The sequence below is a fragment of the Silene latifolia genome, chromosome 5 (genome assembly GCF_048544455.1).
Source record: "Silene latifolia isolate original U9 population chromosome 5, ASM4854445v1, whole genome shotgun sequence".
Lineage (NCBI taxonomy): Eukaryota > Viridiplantae > Streptophyta > Magnoliopsida > Caryophyllales > Caryophyllaceae > Silene > Silene latifolia.
The window spans coordinates 40,961,412-40,986,529 of NC_133530.1; the positions used below are offsets into that span (position 1 = coordinate 40,961,412).

Sequence of the window (25,118 nt, forward strand, 5' to 3'; positions counted from 1 at the left end):
AAATTCATGAGTCAAAACCTCACACGGTGACATATAAATGTGGGAGAAAATCTATAGCATGTAAGTGGACCTTAAGAGCCAACCAAAAAAGTGGGGTTTCCGAAACATTTACTATTGTGAGATATAATGGTTGTCATGAGACATCATGTTTGGGAGACACCATGCCTATAGACCACCGAAACTTGCGAAGAACTTTCATTAGTGGTGTAATTAGAAATATTGTGGAGGCAGATTGGGGGTTATCGGTGAATGCTATAATTGAAATAATAATTGGTAAATATAACTACACCATCACTTATATGAAGGCATGGAAAGCTAAACAAAAAGCTATTGCCGACATATTTGGTGATTGGGAGTTATCGTACCAGTTGCTTCCCCGATACTTTGAAGCTTTCAAAGAAGCTAATCCCGGTAACGTTGTTCAATTTGTAAATTATCCAACGGATGATCCAAACGTTGTGATATTTGGTCGGGTATTTTCGGCTTTTGGAGCATCAATCAAGGGCTTTCCTCATTGTCGCCCTATAATTACAATTGATGGGACTCATTTGTATGGCAAATACAAATGGGTGCTTATTATTGCCATGGGAGTTGATGCCAATGATCAACTATATCCTCTTGCATTTGCCATAGTTGAAAAGGAGACTACCGATACATGGTCATGGTTTTTGGCATGTATTAGATGTTTGGTTACACAACGTACTGGGCTTTGTGTAATATCTGATAGACATAAGGGCATCATGAAAGCAATGAGTGAAGAGAGGAGAGGGTGGGAGGAACCATTGGCATATCATAGGTATTGTATAAGACATCATGCATCCAATATCAACACAAAGTTCAAAAATAGGGCTTTGAAAAATTTGTTTAGTTGGACAGCTTTTCAACATCAACCGATCAAGTTTAATAAAGGTTTAGAAAAAATTAATGAATTGTGTGTTGAGGCAAGGGAAGACTTAGATAAACTACCTTTGTCAAAGTGGTCCATGTGTCATGGTGGTGCACATCGATATGGAATCAAGACAACTAATTTGGCTGAGGTGTTTAATAATGTGTTAAATGGAGCTCGTTTCTTACCTATCACCGCTCTTGTCAAAGTTATATTTTATAGAGTAAATTCTTACTTTGTCCAAAGACGCGAATTTGCAAAGTCTAGAATCTTTGAGGGTTTGAAGATTTCCCCCGTGGTCACGAAGTATAATGAAGACAATTTTGAAAAAGCGGCGGTCCGTTGAGATGTAGGGTACACATGAAAGCGAAAGAAGAATTATATGTTCATCGTAGGGTCCGTGATTGAAGACAATCTTTGGGGGTTTGAAGATTTAGGGTACACACGAAGTATATTGAAGACAATCTTTGAGGGTTTGAAGATTTCCCCCATTGTCGATTTTAAACTAATTTTATGTTCATCGCAGGGTCCGTGATTTCATCATGAAAACTCAGTTTCATGGAGTCTCTAGGTTTTGTTTTCTTTATGTTGATCCGGATTTGATAACGGCGTTGGTTGAGAGGTGGAGGGAGGAGACACACACCTTTAATTTTCCTATTGGTGAAGCGACGGTCACTTTACAAGATGTAAATGTCTTGTTGGGTTTACGGGTAAGTGGTAGGTCGGTTACCGGGAGAAGTGACCACCATTGGCAAGCTTTGTGTGAAGAACTATTGGGACGTGCGCCATCATCGGACGAACTAAAACGGTTGGGATTGAAGTTGACATGGCTATGTGGTAACTTCGGTGGTTTACCACCGGATGCGGATGAGGATAGGCTCCATAAGCATATTCGTGCCTATATACTTTACTTGATTGGGACCGTGATTTTTCCCGATAAGAGCGGTAATGAGGTATGTATTCTTTACTTGCCGTTGTTGCGTAATTTGGATGAAATTGATGAATATATTTGGGGATCCGCCGCACTTTCATATTTATATAGGAACTTGTGTGCTGCAAGTAAGAGGGGAAAGAGTTCCATATCTGGGCCGATTGTTCTCCTACAGTTATGGTCTTGGGAACGCATTGTTGTAGGTCGCCCTGAAATTGTTTCACAATATATAGAAATAGAGGGACAAGATTACCCTATCGGCTCCCAAATGATTGCGGGGATGGATCCTTTAGGATGTAAATGGTTGAGGGTGGACCGCAAGTATAAGGATCATAGGCTTGGCCTTGTCACATATAGGGATATGTTTGATAAATTGACAGAGACACAATTCACTTGGCAACCTTACACACAAGCTATACTTCAACATCTTCGCAATATTTGCCATGAGGACGAGGATGAGTGGATTGTTGTATCCCCTTTGATATGCTTTGAGATTATCGAGATGCATCTCCCTAATAGGTGTGTTAGGCAATTTGGATGACATCAAACAATACCACCTAGTTGTGATACCTATCTCTTACTTCATAAAACGGATACACGAGGAAAGACAAGAGATTATGCTTCCGAGTTTAGAGGTTATGTGGAAGAGTGGAATAATAGGAAGCAAAACATGTTGGAAAGGGGAATTCCATATAGTGGTTTCATGTCATACCATGATCCATATATGGAATGGTATCGGGAGCATACTCGTCGGATTGTTAGTCCTCACAATCGGATCTTATCCGACAAATACCATCATGAGCATCATTACAATCCTAGTGCATCAGACTTGGATACTCTTGTAAGCATCATCCCTCTTTTTACTCTTAATTTTTATTATGTTTCTACTTTATTGTCATTAAATAATTCATACCACTTCTTTTCTCAATAGGCGGGTGGTCATTCTTACATCTATCATAAAGTGAACGAGTACATGACAACAATGCCACCTACAATTGATCCTAACTATAGAAATTTGTTATATGAGATGCAAAATACCCCCCTTACTTGTTTGGAACATGCTAACTATGGACATCTCATTCAACCGCAAAACATTCCTCACCCAAGTCCACCCCATGCTAACACACAAGTGGATTGCCTCACTCAACTTACACCCATACAAGAAGGGGAAGATGAGGGCGGATCATCGTCTCAACCAAGGAGATCAAAGAGAAGCCGTCAAGCTAGAAGAAAGTAGTGTAGTATTATGTTACTAGTTTATATGATATTTTAAGCTATTTTAGTTTCGTTTATATGGCAATTGTATGACAATTTAAGCTATTTTAGTTTGGTTTGTATGACAATTTAAGCTAATTTAGTTGGGTTTGTATGACAATGTAAGCTATTTGGGTTATGTAATATATAAGCTACTTTGGTTTTCAAAGTCTCGTTTGGATCGGATTTGAGCATTGTTGTTGTACATGATGATGGTTTTTCAAGCAAAAAACAGAGATGCAAGAAGGATATGGAAAACAATTCCGGGTAAGATGAATTTATCTTGTTTTGGAGAGTTGTAGATAACATAGTCGCCATGGGAGATGACGACTTTGGTCCAAAACGCCAGCCACCATGACGATTTTAAGCTGATTCAGTTTCATCATATTCATCAAATTCTGCCACATTTCAAGTCGCCAAGGCGCATGGCTACTTTCAGCCAAATCGCCACCTCCCCTGGCGACTTAACCCTTTGACAAACTCAGCTATTTCCTCCAAATTGGCATAAATACTGCCCATTGAAGTCGCCAAGGCGCATGGCTACTTTCAGCCAAATCGCCACCCCCCTGGCGACTTCACCCTTTGACAAATTCAACTATTTCCTCCAAATTGGCATAAATACTGTCCATTCAAGTAGCCAAGGCGCATGGCGACTTTAGTCCAAGTAGCCAAGCCCCATGGCGTTTTTATGCTGAGTAATCATGGCAACAAAATTTAGGTTTGGTTACAATTTGAGTATAGTCTCCAACCGGGATGGCGACTTAATTACAAACCTAGGTTCGGGTATGACGTGGACCCATTTTGGGTAATTAATTTCAAAGTCGACCCATTTCGTTAAATAATTAGTCAAACTTGCCCATTTTAGCAAAAAATTCATATATACCCCCCTCATAATGGAAAAAAATACAGTTTTGTCTCTTTTCTATTCTCTGTAAATTCTCTCTACAATTCTCTTGTCTTTATTTCACAACACGTTATCAGCACGAGTCTCTAACCCTAATTTTATTTTTCAATACCGTTTCCTATTGCGCATGTATGTTTACGCAGGTATGTTTACTAACCTATTAGCTATGTAAAAGAAAAAAAATATAAATCAATATACTTGTTTATTACATTGTCCTGACACATGCAATTTTCACATTGTTACAACTTATACGTTTCATTGTTAACAACGATGTTTGGTAAATATAACTGAATGAGTTTGATATCCCCCTACTACTAAGAGAATAAAAACTCTTAGTAGTTTTCCCGCCTAAGAAAATAACTCTCAAAACTATATATGGAAACAATATTATATTTATATTTACCTCTTTTACAAAAACAATTATTATCCCTAATTTATTAGTATACAATCATTCCCATAAATGTTATCTTTCATCAGTTAGACTTAAAATATGGTTTTCTATGACGTAACAAATTTTTATTTAAATAAAAAAATATTAGTTAATTATTTATAAATTGTCTTTTTAAATGCGTAGTATATTGTTTTTACCTATTTCCCCGACTACTAAGAGAATAAAAACTCTTAGTAGTTTTCCCGCCTAAGAAAATAACTCTCAAAACAATATATGGAAACAATATTACATTTATATTTATCTCTTTTACAAAAAATAATTATTATCCCTAATTTATTAGTATACAATCATTTCCATAAATGTTATCCTTTATCAGTTATACTCTAAAGTTACGCAAATCTCCTTTTTGTAGTATTATCCTTCATCAGTTAGACTCAAAATATGGTTTTCTAAGACGTAACAAATTTTTATGTAAATAAAAAATAAAAATAAAAAATATTAGATAATTATTTTAAATTGTCTTTTTAAATGCGTAGTATACTAATTTTACCTGTTTTCGTTATAAAGTAATACACATTTTAATTAGATCTTACAACACTTAATTTTATTTTATGTCATATCATATAACGATATAACATTATAGTTAAAAACAATTTCAGACAAAAATAACTTATAAAATGTCTTTTGATTGTAGTAAACTTTCGTTTTCTATCTCTTACTAAGATTATATTTGTACTCCGTACATTATAACATTAAACTCCAAATATAGTTAATTTATACAATTAATTTAATAAGAAAATTTCTTTATAAAACAAATCTAAAAAATACCGTGCTGTAGCACGGGAAATATACTAGTTGTGTATTAAGGGAATTAATATATTTTGATTATATAGTTCATTCGGAAGTATTTTATAATAGTGTATATAATTATTATTACATCAATCTTATAGATTATACTATTGATTATTGAAAAGTTCCATATATTTGGTGAACAAGTTTTCAAAGGGGACATATCATTTAATTTTGGGCCTGAAGCTCCAAAAGAATTATTTTACAAAGATGAGGAGATATGTCCATATTATAATTTTGACCTGAAGTTCAAAGTTTTAAAGGTGTGTAATATTTTAACACCGTCTCATCAGTACAATATATTCATATTGTATAAGTGTAAGTGGCCAGAAGTCCACGTCTATGAGTATATGAACCACTCTTCAATTAAAGCGGTCTTTATGAAAAACAAATTTATTTGCGAATTGATTCTTGTTCACCTGAAGTTGACAGTATAATGATATATGAAATTTAATTCATTCCTTGAAGTGAATGTGACATCTCATAAAGACTCTGTCTGTAGCAGAGATCGAGAATATGGCGTTATGATAAGCCTAATATTGCGGCCTTAATTAAACCTAATAATGTGGCATTTGATGAGCCAACTAAAGAAGCCTTAATTGAGCTTAATGATGTGGCCTTATTAAGCCAAATTCGTTCATTGAAAGAAATAAAAATATCTCATGAAAGTGAATATTTCATGAAAAGTCATGTGAGAATATGAGATACACATATGCAAGAATTTGATATGAGAAAAGAAAAGTGATCTGCGAGATGAAATTTGGATATTCATATTATGGTTGAAGTTCATAAATGTTACAAATACTGAAATTGTGACTTGAAATTCACAATATTTACAAATTATGACCAAAATCCTCTTTACTGGATCAGTATTCACGATAATTCAACTCAACTCCACTAATATCTTGACGTAAGTTGTTATAATGTGGTAATCTAGTATGAATGTTGATTCCTAACCCGGTTTAGTATAATACTCTGCGAACTATGCTGAGTATAAGAGACTCCATGTTTAATTTTTGTTACTTTAAAAATAGTTCATTCATGATTAATGTACATATATTTTAACATGACGCTTTAGAGTTTTTATTTGGTATCATTAGTGTCATCATGGATTTGGTCCTATAATTTGGTTTTTGTTGTAACTGGCTGATAATAAAAGTATACATAACCAATTATTTTATTATGTGCGTTGCCGACCTTATTCCCTATTAGTCATATCGTTGCACAAACCATAATTATACCATATAATAGGGTCTTATCATGAGATATAGTGATATTTATCCGAAACAAAAACAATGATGATGCATATCTTGATTTGGACGATGTTGATTTACTAATAGCTAGATAGTGTTGTTACTTGCCACATATCTTAAAACAATTTACCTATTAATCACATATAACGTTAGACTTGTAATAACAGGTAAAAAGCTATATATCAATTACGGTTAACAGTGTAATTATGTAAGGATAATGGTATTATAAATTTGATTGTGCTATATTATAATTATTGTTTATAATTGGTTTAAAGATACACCCTCTGTCAATTATAAAAATATTTGTTGAGTGCGTGACATAATAATTTTTTTTTTATGAAAATACTGAAAGAGTGATATATAGTCATGTTCCCTGAAGGAACATTGATAATTCTTGCCTACATATACGAGACATCTGTTGTGTCTTATGTCACATCATTTATCTAACCGGATAGATTATAAAAGATTGTCATGGGTTGTTGACAACTAAGAAATTTGACATGAAATGATCTGGATGTGACAGTTCAGGCCATCCGGGTTCTTATTACATACACCCGTTTTGATAAACCTGAAGTTTATCCTAAGGAAAATATAAGTGCTGAAAACTCTCTCGTGTAAATTTATTAAAGGCAAGACATTACACGGAGATTGAGTATATATATATATATATATATATATATATATATATATATATATATATATATATATATATATATATATATATATATATATATATATATATATATATATATATATAGGATCAAATGAGTTAGGGTACTTTTGGTGAGTTACCCCTCTAAATCTGGACCATTCATCTAACATAAGATATGTGGCTGAGATTTAATCTTACATCTCATATATAAAGCAAATTTTTGACACTTGAACTTCTTTTTTCCCACTTTTTCAGTCAGTTTCTCTATCTCTCTATCTTTCTCTCTCTCTCTCTCTCTCATAATTTCGTTAAATCGGTTTCGCATTCCTCGTCGGTTTTAAATGTTTCTCTCATAATTTCGTTAAATCGGTTTCGTTCGTGGTTCTCGTCAATTGAACTTGATTATTGTGCTCAATTTGTTCGTCCTTCTACTCCATTTTCGGTTTCTCTCAACAGGTAATCAATGAACTCAATTGAACTTCAGTTATTGTGCTCAATTTCCGCTGATTTTCTACTCCATTTTCGGTTCCTCTTCTTGTTTTCTACTTGATTTTCTTTTATTTTCTGTGTTTATTCTTCATTTTGTTTAGTATATAGTTTAATTTGTTTTGTTTTTGTTGTTAAATTAAATTTTTTCAATTTTTCCGCATAATTTAGAGTTTTGTAATTCATATTTTCATTTTTGTATCTTTTCTTGAGGCTTTTCTTTTTTGTTTTGAATTCCTGTACATTCTAATGAACATAATGTGTGTTTGTTTGTAATTATTTGTGTTATTGTAATATATTGATGTTGTTATTGTAATGTATTTGTGCTAGTTATTGTAATTTAGAAAATCTGTTATTGTAATGAGTATTATTTTAGATATTGATCTTTGGTTAGTGTTTAAAAGTCGACTTTTAGTAAGTCCATTTATTTTAATCGAAAAGTTTGTTATTGTAATATATTGATGTTGTTATTGTAGTGTATTGTGATAGTTATTGTAATATAGTAATTTAGTTATTCTATACGTAGTATTATTTAGTTATCATTTTAGTCAAGTCCGATTATTGTATTGTTGTATCTTTGATTATTGTATTATTAAAACTCAATTATTGTATTAGTTGTTGTCATATTTTTTGTGTTTTATTCTGATCATTTTGTATTCATTTGCTCGGTGATAAAAACAAATGGGTCCTAAACGTAGCGAGAGCCCGAAGATGGTAATAAAGCTGATTTGAAACGCTCAAAAGTAAATTTCCCAAAAAGAAGCTCGATAAGGTTCCCGAACTGCAAGATTGAACATGTGAGTATATGTGTCATGCCCCCTTGTTATGAGTTTCTGTTTATTTGATGTGTTACTCTTTTTATATTTTGCTTGATTTTCCATTTTCGGTCTTTGCAAACATTAAAGTGAGTTGTCGTCCTAATGGTTTGTTAATCTGGTAAAACAACTTGGTCCAAATCGTGAAAGGTCATCATTGAGATCGGATTTGGTGGTTTGCTTGATTTTAAAGTGAGCAGTATACCATTGGATGTTATACCATTGTTTGTAAAACACTTTAATGCTACTGCTCATATTTTTCAAGCAAGAGATGTCAAATTTTTTCTGTCAAAAGATGATGTTTTTGGATTGCCAAATGGTGGTGATAAGGTTGAGGTTGTTTACACTGGACATAGTGTATTGTCTTCACAAGAAACGTTGAAAGCTGAGTTCCGGAAGAAGTTTAAGGTAGAAGGGACAAATTATGTTACTATCCCTGCTGTTTATAATGCAATTACTGATATGGGGGATGATGGGGGAGATGAATTTCGGAGGCTGTTTGTGCTTTATGCTATGTCCATTGTCCTTGCTCCCCCTTCAAATTATGGAATTGACTTTTCAATTCTTAAAGCGGTGCAAGATGTTTCACGTATCCACCATTTGGATTGGTGTGGGTATGTGTTTGATAAATTAGTCGAAGGTGTTGAGCGGTGTAGAACTGGGTCGTCTACTTTGCGTGGTTGCATACTTGTTGTTATGGTGGCATACTTCCATCGTATGTCTTTTAAGAAAAATACAATGTCTTCTGAGACTCCTCTTATCAAGCACTGGGATGAGAAGTCTTTTGTTAGTAGGGGTATTTCAGAGCTCAATTCTGGTTCTCTAGGTAATGAGGAATATGTCAATGGTGTGTATCCTGTATGCAAACGCTTAAGAGAAGCAAAAGCTGCTGAGGTGTGTGCAGTCGTTGATAAACCTGAACAGGGGAAAAAGTATCTGGAACTGCCTGACTGTTTTGATACTGATGATGTTATTCGAGCAAAGGCCGCTGATGTAAGTTCCAATCATTCTTTCAATCATTTTTGTGTAGTTACTGTAAAGGTGTAGTGTAGTTATTTTAAAGTTTTGTAGCAGTTATTTTTTCAATTATTGTAAATTATTGTAAAGACTTAGGATAATTATTGTAAAGACTTAGTATAATTATTGTAAAGACTTAGTATAATTATTGTAAAGACTTAATATAATTGCCGGATTTTGATCAGTAAGAATGCACTGAGGTTCCTTGTTGCCCATACAATCAAGGAACTTCTTAAACACCCAAATGAATGACCCATCGTTCTCATGATCGACAAGTGCAGCAGCAAAAGTCACTGATTTTTTGTGGTTGTCAACACCAGTGAATGGGGTGAAGGCCATGTGGTACTTGTTAGTACCGTAAGTAGGATCAAAGGTGATGGTGTCCCCAAACAAGGAATAATTCATTCTTGCTTGTGCATCTGCCCAAAAGATTTTAGCCAAACAATTATCCTCATCAACTTGGTAAGCATCGTAAAAGCCATCTTGTGATTCAGAACGTGCCTTTAAATAATCGAGAATCATGTCAGCATCCTTCTCACCTATATAACATTTAATATTTCTTTTGAAGTTCTTGAATTTTGTGAGAGATGCACCAATGTTTGCATACCCATTTGATTGTTCGGCCAGAATTCTAAATGTCTTGGTAGCCCTGATGTTGAGTTTACAATTGTTAACAATTATGCGCTTCATGTAAAGGTTAAGTGTTCTTACGTTTTTCCTGAATTCCCGTTCTTTGAGTGAGCGAGTCCGATTATGACCTTCATAAAACGTATCAATAGCATACCCTATTAGCTCCTTAAGGTCATTGAATACAGCACAAAACCGTATTTTTGCCTTGCAACCAAATCTTGTTATTTTTGTTTTCTTTGGCTCTACAGACCTTTTCCTCTTCTTTTTCTCTTCTGTGTTTTCAAATTCAACAACAAGTTTGAGTTTTTTGCGATCCTCTTTGAATCCATGTCATTTGCAGGACCATTGATTTTTTGCCTATCAAACCATCACGGAATCTTGTTTGTGTGTACTTTCTTGGTATGAAACCACAAGCCACAGCATATAAATTGTAAAACTCTATTACCTCCTCCAGCTTTACAAACATTAATTCCAGAGCAGGTTTGAAACCATTTTCTACCATCCTATTCCACTCCTCACTGCCACCTGGAGTATATCTCAATCCCAGATTATGGATAGTATTTTCTCCTATTTCGAGGGCGCAACAGTGGGTGTAGAAAAAGTTGTTGCATTGGTAGTATTAATTTCAATGCCTGGAAAAATTAAAACAGGAGAACTGTTATGGTATTATTAATTTCAATATCTTAGATTCTATACAAAACAAAACAATACAACCTCTGCTACGCGATTATTTTAACGTTATAATGCGTTATTGTATTATACAAATGCAATTATTCTATCGAGGGGGGGGGGGGGTTAGTGAAATTGGTAGCCTAGTCCACCACAATGCACACACAGTTATTTTAATGTAATATCAAAGTTATTTCATTATTAAAGAGTAGTTATTGTAAGGATTTTTTTGTCAGATCCTATAAAGTAGTATTTATTAGGAAAAAAACAATCTCTGCTACAACGCTTATTTTAACGTTATAATGCGATTTATTGTATTATACAAATGCAATTATTCTATCGGGGGTTTAGTTTAGTGAATTGGTAGCCTAGTCCACCACAATGCACACACAGTTATTTTAATGTAATATCAAAGTTATTTCATTATTAAAGAGTAGTTATTGTAAGGATTTTTTTGTCAGATCCTATAAAGTAGTATTTATTAGGAAAAAACAATCTCATTACAAAAATTATTTTAACGTTATAATGCAGTTATTGTATTATACAAATGCAATTATTCTATCAGAGGGGGGAGGGTTTTAGTGGAATTGGTAGCCTAGTCCACCACAATGCACACACAGATTATTTTAATGCAATATCAAAGTTATTTCATTATTAAAGAGTAGTTATTGTAAGGATTTTTTTTGTCAGATCCTATAAAGTAGTATTTATTAGGAAAAAAACAATCTCTGTTATAGCAATTATTTTAACGTTATAATGCAGTTATTGTATTATACAAATGCAATTATTCTATCACAGGGGGGGGGGGGGGGGGAGGGAGGGGAGGGTTTTAGTGGAATTGGTAGCCTAGTCCACCACAATGCACACACAGTTATTTTAATGTAATATCAAAGTTATTTCATTATTAAAGAGTAGTTATTGTAAGGATTTTTTTGTCAGATCCTATAAAGTAGTATTTATTAGGAAAAAAACAATCTCTGTTACAGCAATTATTTTAACGTTATAATGCAGTTATTGTATTATACAAATGCAATTATTCTATCAGGGGGGGGGGAGGGTTTTAGTGGAATTGGTAGCCTAGTCCACCACAATGCACACACAGTTATTTTAATGTAATATCAAAGTTATTTCATTATTAAAGAGTAGTTATTGTAAGGATTTTTTTTGTCAGATCCTATAAAGTAGTATTTATTAAGAAAAAAACAATCTCTATTATAGCAATTATTTTAACGTTATAATGCAGTTATTGTATTATACAAATGCAATTAATCTATCAGGGGGGGGGGGGGAGGGTTTTAGTGGAATTGGTAGCCTAGTCCACCACAATGCACACACAGTTATTGTATTATACAAATGCAATTATTCTATCAGGGGGGGGGGGAGGGTTTTAGTGGAATTGGTAGCCTAGTCCACCACAATGCACACACAGTTATTTTAATGTAATATCAAAGCTATTTTAATACTGTAAGGCAGTTATTGTATTATTGTAATCCAATTATTCAAATACTAGATATTGAATGATATCATGAATGAAAACCTACATGCAATTACTGTTATGAAAACAATATGAAAACAACTTACATGCAATCAGTAATTTGAACAAAAAACTTATCAACGTAATAACAACGTTTTATATCAAAGATTATGTCACAAATTTATACCTGAATTCATCGTTGTTTGATTATCAACATTATTATCAATCATAGTAAGCGTTTGATCGTCTGAATTCAGATCGTTGAAGTGAATTTTATTGGAAAAACACGTAAATCAAGGCGAGAATTTGTTATTTGATTCAATTACAAATTATTCGATTATTAAATCGAAATCGGAAGAAATATCAATACCTTGATCGAATTTGAAGAATTAGGGTTTTCAGAGAATTGTGGATCAAATTTCGAAAAATTGATGAACAAATTGATAGTTTTAATTGAAAGAATCAAAATAATGAACGAATTGTTGATCAAATTTTGAAGAACTGATGAATTTCTTGATCAAATTTGTTGATCAAAATTTGAAGAACTGATGAAAAAAATTCGCGTGGTTTTTTGATGAAATAGAGTGTTTTATCGTAGAGAGAAAAGGGGAGAAAGAGAGAAAAGCGGCTGGGCGATTATGACGGCTCAATTTTTGATAATTGGGTTTTGTCAACTCATTTGCTTATATATGCGGGGGAAACTCACGAAAAGTGTCAAACTCACCGGATCTTGCCTCTCTCTCTCTCTCTCTATATATATATATATATATATTTAATATTGGAGATTACAGTTTGATTATTATATGGAATCGTTATTAGTCTCCGAATTGGGCATTGTGATTCATCACATTAAAAATCCAACTGCATTATATTCTTATTATACAAAAAATGCCCATATAAATTCTTATCGGTGATATGAGAAATTAAGTCCTAAGGTGGTTATGTTTTTTACCATCTTGGGGGAATGATAAGGAAAAGTCTGGTAAAAACAAACAAGTAAATTATCCACAATCCAATAAAAATTGGTGGTTTGTTTTCAATATAAAATACATCAAGTAGAGGTTCATGGAATTACAAATGATGGTATTCATTTGGTTATGAAGATGTATTATGATACCACTTTACCACCTTATCAAAATGTGATATGTTACATTAAAATATATGATTTAATTATAGACAGATTAGCCCTATATCTGGTATAGCGAGCTATACATTAGTCATAGAAAATATATGTAATGAAAAATTAGATTCTTGCCAAATTGAACAATAAAGCACACGTGAAATATAGTGTAAGAGTCATATCGGTTCACATATTTCTAGTTATAAGAAAATGGCAAGTTTAGGCAGTTGGTACTCCTATGGAGTAAAGAAATTTGGATGTCCCGGAAGTAACATAAATATCTGAATGATAATAGATGGCCTATGTAGAAAATGAATGGTACCAAATATATTCAGATATCACTGATTCATTACTGATAATATCGCAAGATATTGAAATTATATCGATATATTTAAGGAACCGATATGCATTTGCGCGCGGAGTTTAATGGACTATAAATTGGGGATCTTATATTTAAGTCCATTTTGATTGTCGACATATAATCTATGATTATAAATGAGCTCATGGACTAGATGTCCAGTTATTGACTTGAAGTCAATTTAAGTTATGAATATTGGAAAAAGGAAATTGTACAGTTTGCATTTTGAGTCATCATCATGTGCATTTTAGATAATAAGTTTATCATTTGCATCTTATTGTTATTATATATACATTATACATTATTGCATTGTTTTTATTGTTGTTTAGAATTAGTTACATATCATATGCATGCACATAATTATTTATATTGTTATAGTTTGATAAATGTTTAAAAAGAGAAATATTGTTATAGTTTGATAAATGTTTAAAAAGAGAAATATATTTTACAGCCTCTTATAATTGATGATATTTTATTAATTGAGTTTTGGAAACTCATGATTATATATGAACCTCTACGACACGATTGAAAGGTTCCAAAATGAAAAATTCAAACTCCTGTAGAGTTAATTGAAGGAAGTTATTATTGTCTCAACCTGAAGTTTGAGCATATGAGAATAATGATTTAAATGAGCTTCATGCTAAACATGTGAAATTAGTTTATGGTCCAGAAGTACCATAACGATTGGAAAATAATGTAGTCAAAGTCTACAATGAGAATGTCAATTCATACATATGTGGTTTAGCAAAGAAAAGCGCTCAAAAGTATTGGATGATTTATTCAATAATTATCAGATCGATTCTCCTTAAGAAAAGGAATTAAGGAATGATGGCTACGCTCTTTTCCCTTCGACTAGGTTTTTGTCCCAATGAGTTTTTCCTAGCAAGGCTTTTAACGAGGTAGCACAATAAGCGCATTGATACGCTATGATTATTAAGATGAGTTATTCTTAACATATAATGTTATGTCATCTATCAAGAAGTTCCATATCAGTATTGTGGAAATATTATTTGAAATGATGATCTAAGAGTCATCACAAATGACTACACCCAGATTGTGAGAATTAAAGAAATATGAAGATTAAAATTATCATGGATTTGAAGATCAAAGCGTCTTGCTTGTGATGGACTAATCCCATCACAATCTGAAGACCTCTCACAAAAAGGGAGAGAGAACAAGGTGGGGCACCCCCCATGTGCTTCCCCACTTACCTCTCATGGGTATTTTGTGAGAGGAAACGGTATCCGTCACAAGCTTGTGACGGATATCGCCATCTTCAATGAGATTTTGTGTTTGAAGATATCAAGTTTATCAACTACGATGGATTTTATTCAACGATCGAGAAGCTACGTCAAAGCATGGTTCATTTCAAGATTTATCAAGTTATGTAACCATCAGGGGAGTTGACACGCGCTGTACTCTTCTTCCTTATCTATGGTTTTGTCCCACTGCGTTTTCCATGGAAAGGTTTTAACGAGGCAGCTATTATCACGTGTGTTTGAAGATTATTGTATTCTTTTCCTTTTTAGCATTTTTCCCATAGGGTTTTTCTAGTAAGGTTTTTAACGAGGCATATTTTTCAGTAATGGACATCCAAGGGGAGTGTTATGAAATATTATTATTATATGGATGTCCATATCTTATAGGATTATAAAATATATTATCTTATAGAAACTCTACCATTGTATGTGTATATATATATACCTCTCATAATGTAATAAGAATATAGTTTTGTCTCTCTTCTATTCTCTCTAAATTCTCTCTACAATTCTCTCGTCTTTATTTCACAACATAAATATAATAATACACACAATATAAATTGTACAAGGACTCAAGGAGAATCCAAAATGAGTTTCTTTGAAACCGTGGGCAATTTTAACATGTTAGTAAAAAAGAGAATCTCACCAGAAATCAAGATTGAATCACAAGATTTCAATTTCTTACTTTCTTGATGAAAATTCTTTGTAGGAAACTTATTTGGATTGTTAAAAGGTCATAATGTGAAATGAATATGCACACCATAATTAAAATCAAGGGGAAAATCCTTCTTAAGCTACCGCGCAAATAAAAGAAAACCGTTGTCTCTTTTTGTATTAGGTCTCCTTTAAAACCGCCCTATCATACTTATTCCCTAATAAAAAGACTCATTCCCTAATGAAAAGTAAAGTCGATTTTAACGTTTTTTTTAGCATAAGACCGTCTTTTAGAAGTTCCATCCATATTGAGCAATGTACTCATGATAGATAGCCGAGTCTCCAATGGAACCAAACTTCGCCATTCCTGGTGTAAGATTATGATGGAATAAGTCAATAAATCAGTTCGGGTTCTTTTGGCTTTGTGTAATAGCGTCATTCATTGACACAATTCTCTTTATAGGCCATGCAACCTTATTATGCAACACAAGAGTAAAACTATGTACGGCTTACATTCGTATCTCGCCACGTAGGAGAATCTACTAGGCAAAGGCATTGGGCTAATGTTAATGAACTATGCAACCAGTTTTGTTCTTCAATATTGTGTGCTACATACACTCCTGTAAACTGACACTCTTCCAAAAGAAAAACCTTATAACCCTTAATTGATTACCATTTTCTACCTAATGAAGTGAAGATCAGATCAAGATCAAAGAAGACTTGCATTATGTGAAATGAATCAATCCCAAAAACACAATCCTGTCACATTTAGAGAATTATCATGAAAATGTTCATATTTTCTGCTATTTACCTACAAACTATAAATCTACATCTTAGCAGATCGATTTTGCGTATCATACTAATCCAGAGACATCATTCCATATTTGACTGTGAACATCAGCTGTTTAGTACTATAAATTGATTCTATTATTCCTGCATTGTAATCCACACCCAGAGATTCAAAACCTGAGCTAAACTTACGCTCGAAATCAAAACCACTCATGGAAACATCGAAAAAATCTTCTTCAGATAGAGGAAAACAAGTTTGTAATGATCCAGCAGAAAGAAATAGCATGCAAAACAATAAAACTTCTACTGAACTATCAAAAATTAACCAAAATGTTAATCAAAAACAAGAAATCGCGCTGAATGTAAACTTGAAACGCAATGAGGGGAGGAGTAAAGGAGAGTCTTCCAAACCCTTTGCTTTGCCTCTCCACTTGTCCGGCTCTTCATCTCAACGTCCCATCATGTGCAAATTCTGCGGCCAGACTTTCGCGTCTACACAAGCATTAGGAGGACATCAAAATGCACATAAGCAAGAGAGGGAGCTTCAAAAAGCTCTGAAAGCTGCGCGTGACTTTAGTAATAACCCTTTCTTTTATGACTATAACCTCCCAAGGGAAACATTGGCTCAGTTCCCTGGGTCTAACTTTGGACGACATCGTTTCGGATATCATCCATATTCTGGATATACTGAGAGAGCATTTCAGGGATTTCAGGCAAAGCCTGTGTACTCTCACCCTGCGATCGGCCTCCCTCAAGGCCTGCCTGGTCTAGGGCAGGCCCTAGAGAGGTTTAAGCCGCCTGTCGGTACAGCATTCAACCCTGGGTGGCCCACACATTATGAGTACTCCCCTAGGATGGGTCCCATAAGAAGGTTCAATGCGCCCACAAATTTGGACGCTGTTGGAAAGTGCAACATGACAGCATTGATGCAGGCAATGGGGAATGATGCTAGTATTCCTCAGAATTACAACATTGAGCCTTCAAAGACGGATTCGCTTCCAAACTGCAATGAATCTTTAAAACATAAGTCACCTATGAGGCAAAATGAATCAGCTGAGCTTGATCTGAACCTCAAACTTTGATCAAGGCAATTTAAAAGTTTTGCTTTTATGTTTAGTATTTGAATCACAGTAGCTGACACATGCACCTGTTCCATGCCAATTGCCAAGTCTCATATGACTTTGAGTTCATTTACCAGTGAAATCTTGTCTAGTGGCAGAGATTCAAATCTCATGGATGATAGGTCTCTCGTTCAAATCACCTTTACCGTGTATTTTAAAGCCTTTTTAACTTTTACACCAAAGAAAAAAAATATCGACTCTGATTTTCGTCTACTATTTTATTTCGTAATCAAATACTCCGTACTTTAAACTAATTGAAAAAAACAACATTGCTCAAATAGCCAACACTAGAGAAGGAAAGTTCTCAAATAGCCAACTCCAGCCTTAGACTCTTAGCGCGCTCATGCTAAATGCATGTGGAAAATGCAAAGGAAAGTTACTCCCAAGGGAAAGTTGGACTAATAATAGGAAGGAGAGTACATACAAGATTGGTAATATATTTACATGTGATATTAGCAGTTCAATTTAGACCGATGCATGGTTCTATTTAAATCACCAATAGTGAAAGCCAGTTAGTGGTTATGTATAGAAACATATGAAATTCATTCTTGGTGAACTGTAGGTTCATTTGTATGCACAAACCTAATCCTCACCGTATCTCGGCTCACTTGATTTTGATTGTCAACTCCATTGTAGTTTGTACCAATAAGGTATTGTAAAATAGAACAATTTTATTGAATATTTAAGGGTTTTTTGTCAAAAACTACCTTATATTTAGGTGTATTTGTAAAAATACTACCTTATATTATTTTTTTTGTATTCAACTACCTTTATTTTCTTTATTTTTGGTCAATAACTACCTACGCTAAGAATCTAGACATATTTGGTCTATTTTCCGGCTTTAACATATCTCACATGATTCTTTTATGTTTTAATCTTAGTAAGGCCCGATTTTGGAATGTCATAAAGTACTTACGCTCAACTTTAGTACATGTTTGTTGTTATTATTGAAATGTGAAATTCATTAATTTTACTTATCTAAAGTTAAATTTTGGTTTGGACGCAGTTGATCATTGTTATTTGATGTTAAGAAAGTCATGTGAGATATGTTAATGTCACTAAATCGACCAAACCTCGCCATATTTTCAGCGTAGGTAGTTTTTGACCAAAAAATTAGAAAACAAAGGTAGTCTAAAACAAGAAAAATAATATAAGGTAGTTTTTTTACAAATACCCCTAAATATAAGGTAGTTTTTGACAAAAAACCCAATATTTAAAAATGAAAACAATAGACAGAGTACAAAGTACAATTTATTCGGTGCTTTAAATCAAAGTAGTTATTAAATACGGAGTACTATGAAATGCAACCATAATTCATATAGTAGTACGGTCTTACATGTAAAAGTATAAAACTTTATCCTCGGCCACGTTGAGGTATGTCTGTACGCAGAAAGCTAAACAAGACCATATCTCGAGTCCTTCTCTTCACAATAAAATACTTCCTCAGAACACCTTCCCTTGTAAACCCAACCTTCTCCAAGACTTTCATTGACCCTATATTTTCCACATCGACAAATGCCTCAATCCTCTCCAACTCCGGCCGTTCCTCAAAAGTCGTCGACACCAACGTCTTGACAGCCCACGCAGCGATTCCTTTTCCCCAATACCGTGATCCCAACGCATATCCCACCCCACATCTGCACCTATCATTCCCTCCATTGAATTGAAGTGAAATGACACCAATTGCCCTGTTATTTAGACATATTACTTTGTAATATGGATGGTTTATGACATTTTGGTTTATATACTCTACTGCTTCCTCCTTTGACTTGACGGCATCCCAGAAGCAATATTTTGGCACCCTTTCGTCAGATGCCCATACCATAAAATCATCGAGGTCACCAACCGGATCGAATGATCGGATTGTGAGCTTAGACCATAATTCTTGATCTTGACTCGACATTTTAATGATTTAATTTGCACTATTGTTATTTTTTTGTAGGGGTAAACAATTACAATAGCATTTTAAACAATAAGAAGGGGGATTATAAGTAACAAATAAGAGTAACAAAGACGTAACAAGGACAATGGTACGCACGCAAAAAGCTAAACATGACAATATCATGGATCCTTCCCTTTAGAATCAGATACTTCCTCGAAACACCATCCCTAAACTTTTTGTGACCTTACATTGTCCAACTCAACTTCAGCCTCTATCCTCTCAACTCCGGTCGTACGTCACTGCCCATGTCCATGTGGTGATTCCTTGAACCCAATACCGTGACCCTAGCGCATACCCCAACTCGCCTTTGCACTTATTATAAACACTTATTCATCATTATAAAGATGAACTAAGTAGTAGAAGAAGTAGAAGAATTAATATGACACTTGTAATTGTAGATGAAGAGAGAATTGATGGGAGAAAATCTTAACAATGTCTCCTTCAAATGTGATAATGACTTTTTTTTTTGAAATAAGTGATAATGAATTTAAATGAGAGATAACGTATATATTGAGAATAATATTGTAAATATTGTTAACGATACTAGTGTAAATTCGTGCATAAATGCACCGTTTTTTTAGATTAAGATGTTAGAGAGCTTAGCAAATAAAGATATAAACTAGTAATTTCACGGGATATTTTGTTTTTAGTATGATGTTTTTAGTGTTTCTAGTAATTGAGATTTTATAAAATATCAAATCACATAGTAAGATTACCTCATGAATAAGTCATGATAGATCGTGTACTAAAAATATGGGCATTGACATGTTAACATAAAGATTACAGTCAATAAATTAAAGAGTGCTATTTTTTCAAAGGTAAAATGATGAAAAAAAATCAACAAATACCAAAATAAAAAATACAATTGAAAAAAAAAAAACTAAAAAACTATTACTCATTCACGTTGATGTCGTCAATCTTACACTTAATTTTTAATATATAGTTCTTTAAGCAACCTTAATATTTTACTTCTCCATATAGTCTTCTTTCTCCAATGAATCGTCCCTATAAAAAAGTAACTCAGTAACTAATGCGAATTAACCAACAAAAAAGTGGAATTTGTTTTATGCAATACTAGTTTTATGCCCGTGCAACAAAATTGCACGGAATTATATATTAAACAATTTAATCAAATGAATAAATATTAAAAACAAAATTACAAATAATTATAATTTAAAATAATAATATAATTACAATTATCAAACAATTATTTGAAACTATCCCCTCCATATATAGATATGTAGGAATAATTAATTATGTTTTAATATATACACTTTATAGTTGTACATTAATCTTTTTATAATACATTAAGAAAGCATAATATAGTGTAAGACATTTATTTAAAAAAGGTAGACAATAGAATAGAGTAATTAATTAAAGATTGTAGGAGAGATAGTAATTAAATCACTACTACAGATACAGGCTATAACAACGGTTAAAAACCGTTGTTATATAAAAAAGCGGACGTTGTTAAAGCGTCCGTTGTTAAAGGTTTTAACAACGGTTGGTTTTCCTAAGAAACCCGTTGTGAAAACTATTAACAACGGTTTAAAGTAGAAAAAACCGTTGTGGAAAGGGTGACTAAATTTTGGTGGGAAAGTTATAACAACGGTTACAGTATAAAAAACCTTTGTTATAACTAAAGACAACGGTTTTTTTTTAAATAACCGTTGTTGTTTATTTTTTTTTTTTGAAAAAAAATTAAATTATATATTACTAGATGCATGCATTATTACGGCCCGTTATAATTCCGATGCACATGCATTATTACTGCCAAATCCCTGCATATGAAAGGACAATATATGGAATGAGAAAGGTTATAAGATTTGAAACAGATATGATGACACAACTTCCTAAACATATATTAATTAAAAAACAACTCAAACGACACATTACTTAGTATAAATTCATGCATTATCTCAATAACCATTCCATTATCTCACTATATATCTCCAAACCCTAACTGCAAAAACAAACTCCAAACCCTAAATCTTTCAAACAAACTCCAAACTTCATCAACAATGAATGATACCATCCGTAAGACATGCACCATGACCGAGTACAACAAGAGTTTCATCCGCCGGTTGCTGGACATCGAGGACAAGTTCAGGAGCTACCTTGTGGAAGCTCGAGTCGCACTCAAGGACGCCAAAAAAACGGCTTGACAGAGCAGCAGTTGTTGCAGCTAGATGACGATATGGCAACTGCTGAACGAAACCTCCAAATAGCAAAGGAGGAGAGGATGGATATCATAGAAGAGAATAAGACTCTCTATGCATATCTAAGAATTGCATTTTTAGCAATGTAATTCATTTATTTATGTATATATATATATATTAATTAATTAAGTTTATTATGCATTCCTCTCTATCATCTTCTTCTTTGTTTTATTTTATTTAATTTGTTTTACAGGCTAATAAACGCAGAAAAACAACAGTGACAAAACTAATTAAGCGAATAATACTTAGAGAAAAAACATAATGATCGATAAAGTTACATGAAATGAAATAATTAGAGAAAGAAATTAATGACTGAGATGACAAAACCTAAATTAAACCATGGATATTTACCTGATAATTAGAGAAAGTAAGAGACGATGACAACAACAGTGACGTAGATGATAAAGCGACGATGAGAAATAGAGAAAGAGACGATGAGAAAGTGTGTGTTTGTGTTTGTATTTGTGTATGTGTATGTTTGTGTTTGTGTTAGGTTTGTGTTTGTGGTTGTAGCTGATCTGTGTTTGTGTGGTTTATATTATGGAAAGTATTGACAACGGTTTTTACACAAAAACCCGTTGTTATTAGAGAATATATTAACAACGGTTTCTTAGAAAACCGTTGTTAAAAAGTATTAACAACGGATTTATATATAACCGTTGTAATTACTTTTCACTAACTTTGCGCTAATTTTGCGTCAAATTATTAACAACGGTTATAATGTATTACAGAGTAAATTGTTGTTATTATTTTTTATATTAATAACGGTTGTGAAAGTTTGACTCGTTGTTAAAACCTATAATAACGGTTATAATCACATAACCGTTGTAATTAATTTAGTAAAACTCGCGTCATCCATTCTACAACGTCTTATGGTGATTTTCGTGAATAAGCGTTGTTAAAGGGGCGTTGTAGTTGCCTGGATTTGTAGTAGTGAATAGGTATGAAGACATAGTAGAACCTACCAAAATAAATAAAAAAATCAAGTCTTGAAAATTATTAGCCAATAGGAATGCAAGAAATAACTTGTCTTTTATACTATGTAGATTATCGTTATTAACTTAAACTTCCTTTTAAATAGAGAAAGAAAGAGGGAATAGGAATGAAGTCTTAGAGATGTGGTAGACCCTAAATGAGAACAAAACAAATACATACGATGAAGTTGAAAAATGTGATCAAAACTTCATAACACTGGAACTTGCACTAAAAAAGAAATAAATTAGTTAGTTAATAATCTAAAACCTTAATACATTTTTCTTAATTGGAATAGAATCATAGGAAGAATAGTGACACATTTAGTTTTACTAACAATAAGGATGAGAAAATTTTTGCTAACAATAGGGATGAGAAAATTTTTGCTAACAATAGGGATAGAATCATAGGAAGATTAGTGACACATTTAGTTTTACTAACAATAGGGATGAGAAAAATTTTGCTTTATAAATCTTGCTTTCCAACAAAAATATATAAACAATTGAGGATGCGTTTATAACTTTTGAGCATCATTTTTTCATTATTATCAAATTTAATATAAGTATAAATATGAATCAAGGTTCATGACTTTTGAGTTTGAGCATCATTTTTTTCATTATTATGAAATTTAATATAAACATAAATAAAGAGTAAGGAGAAATGGAATGTATAAGGTTTGCTTGATTACTAATAATTATAATTTTTTTTTTTACAAATCTACTTTATACAAGAGTGGTTTAAGACATTATCGTATGTAATTAAATATGACATATAGATTATGCTAGATAGTTTGGCTTGCCTTTTAGTTAGATTTATAAATTATATATTTTTTATTTAGATTATAGAGTTATAGATTTTTCTCTGTATTATGAAGTCTAATATAGACATAAATATGGTCTAAGGAGAAATGGAATGTGAAAGACTTGCTTTATTATTATTATTGTTATTATTATTATTATTATTATTATTATTATTATTATTATTATTATTATTATTATTATTATTATTATTATTATTATTATTATTATTATTATTATTATTATTATTATTATTATTATTATTATTATTATTATTATTATTATTATTATTATTATTATTATTATTATTATTATTATTATTATTATTATTATTATTATTATTATTATTATTATTATTATTATTATTATTATTATTATTATTATTATTATTATTATTATTATTTTACACAATCTACTTTGCATGAGAATGGTTTAGAAATTATCTTCCGAAAATTAAAATATGACATGCAGAATAATAATGGCAGATAGTATCGCTTGCTTTTTAATTATCTTATGGAATTAAAGTTAAATAAATAGGTAGATTAATAACTAAATTTATGAGAGGAAAATAAAGAGTTTATATTAGTTTTTTAGTGATTGCAACTACTGTTTTTTTTTTAATTTTTTTTTGGTATTTATAAGCATGTGACAATTTTGGAGATAATTAACTTTTTAATACATAGTTTTGCCTTTTTATAATATTGTATAAAAATAAATAATTAAGTAACTAATATAGATGAATTATTATTGACCTCTATAAAAATGCCATGTGAATTAAAATTAAATGTTTTAAGTAGCCCTTTAATTATATTATATAGATAGATTTTACCTCATTTTCGTGCCTTTTGTATTTCTTCCCTCTTCAGATTACCCACGTGATGCTTTGTCTTATCTGCATTCACATACATTTCACGATGCTTTAAAATTCATATAAAAAATATATTGATCAAAAGGTAAAACATCAACATGGCAAAAACTTCACAAACGAATCAACATTGTCACATGTAAATCATGAAATTAAACCAAATGGAAAACACGAATTTAAATATAAATCAAATAATTTATAAACCCAATAACATAACAAATTAAAATATACTTTATTGGACATAACAACAACAATACTCAATAATAATACTCAATATACTCTCTATAATCAAATAAATAAATTAAACCATAAAATATAATCCACAACATAGAAACTCATGGAAAAATGAGCAATAGATTTTAAATATATATTGTGATATAAACTATCATAGGTATTATAGGTTTTATAACCATCACACAACCACAGACTCCCATATTTTATCTTTAATTTTAATTTATTTTGTGATATTATTAAATTAGATAATTGATTGTCGAGCAACTCAAGAGGTGAATTAAATAGGGAAAAATGTTAATGAAAATTATGGGTATTAAATAGTATAAAGAAATCTAATCAATTTATTAACATATTATATTAAAAAAAGTTAATTAGATAGGAAGAAATTTTAATTTATTTGGTGAGTGTTAAGTATTATGAAGAGTTTTAATCAATTTATTATAATGTTAATTTAAAAAATGAATTAAATAAGAAAACGTTTTAATAAAAATGGTGGGTGCATGTTAAGTAATATGAAAAGTTTTAATTTATTAACATGTTTTATTACAAAAATTTCAATTAAAATGGCAATTTTAAT

At 32.1% G+C, this 25,118-nt stretch overlaps 2 protein-coding genes across 2 annotated transcripts; both read right to left on the bottom strand.

Annotated features, from left to right (window-relative positions):
• Positions 1-9,583: 9,583 nt before the first annotated feature.
• On the bottom strand, positions 9,584-10,570 carry LOC141655266 (protein FAR1-RELATED SEQUENCE 5-like). Its single transcript, XM_074462353.1, has 3 exons — positions 10,435-10,570; positions 9,679-10,340; positions 9,584-9,595 (listed from the first exon to the last, which is right to left on the bottom strand). The coding sequence occupies exons 1-3, from the start codon at positions 10,568-10,570 to the stop codon at positions 9,584-9,586; spliced, it is 810 nt and encodes a 269-aa protein (XP_074318454.1).
• A 6,737-nt stretch (positions 10,571-17,307) lies between these two features.
• LOC141657318 (uncharacterized) lies at positions 17,308-19,490 on the bottom strand. The gene is made up of 2 exons (XM_074464496.1): positions 18,849-19,490; positions 17,308-17,394 (listed from the first exon to the last, which is right to left on the bottom strand). The coding sequence occupies exon 1, from the start codon at positions 19,413-19,415 to the stop codon at positions 18,867-18,869; it is 549 nt and encodes a 182-aa protein (XP_074320597.1). The 5' UTR covers positions 19,416-19,490; the 3' UTR covers positions 17,308-17,394; positions 18,849-18,866.
• Positions 19,491-25,118: the final 5,628 nt, after the last annotated feature.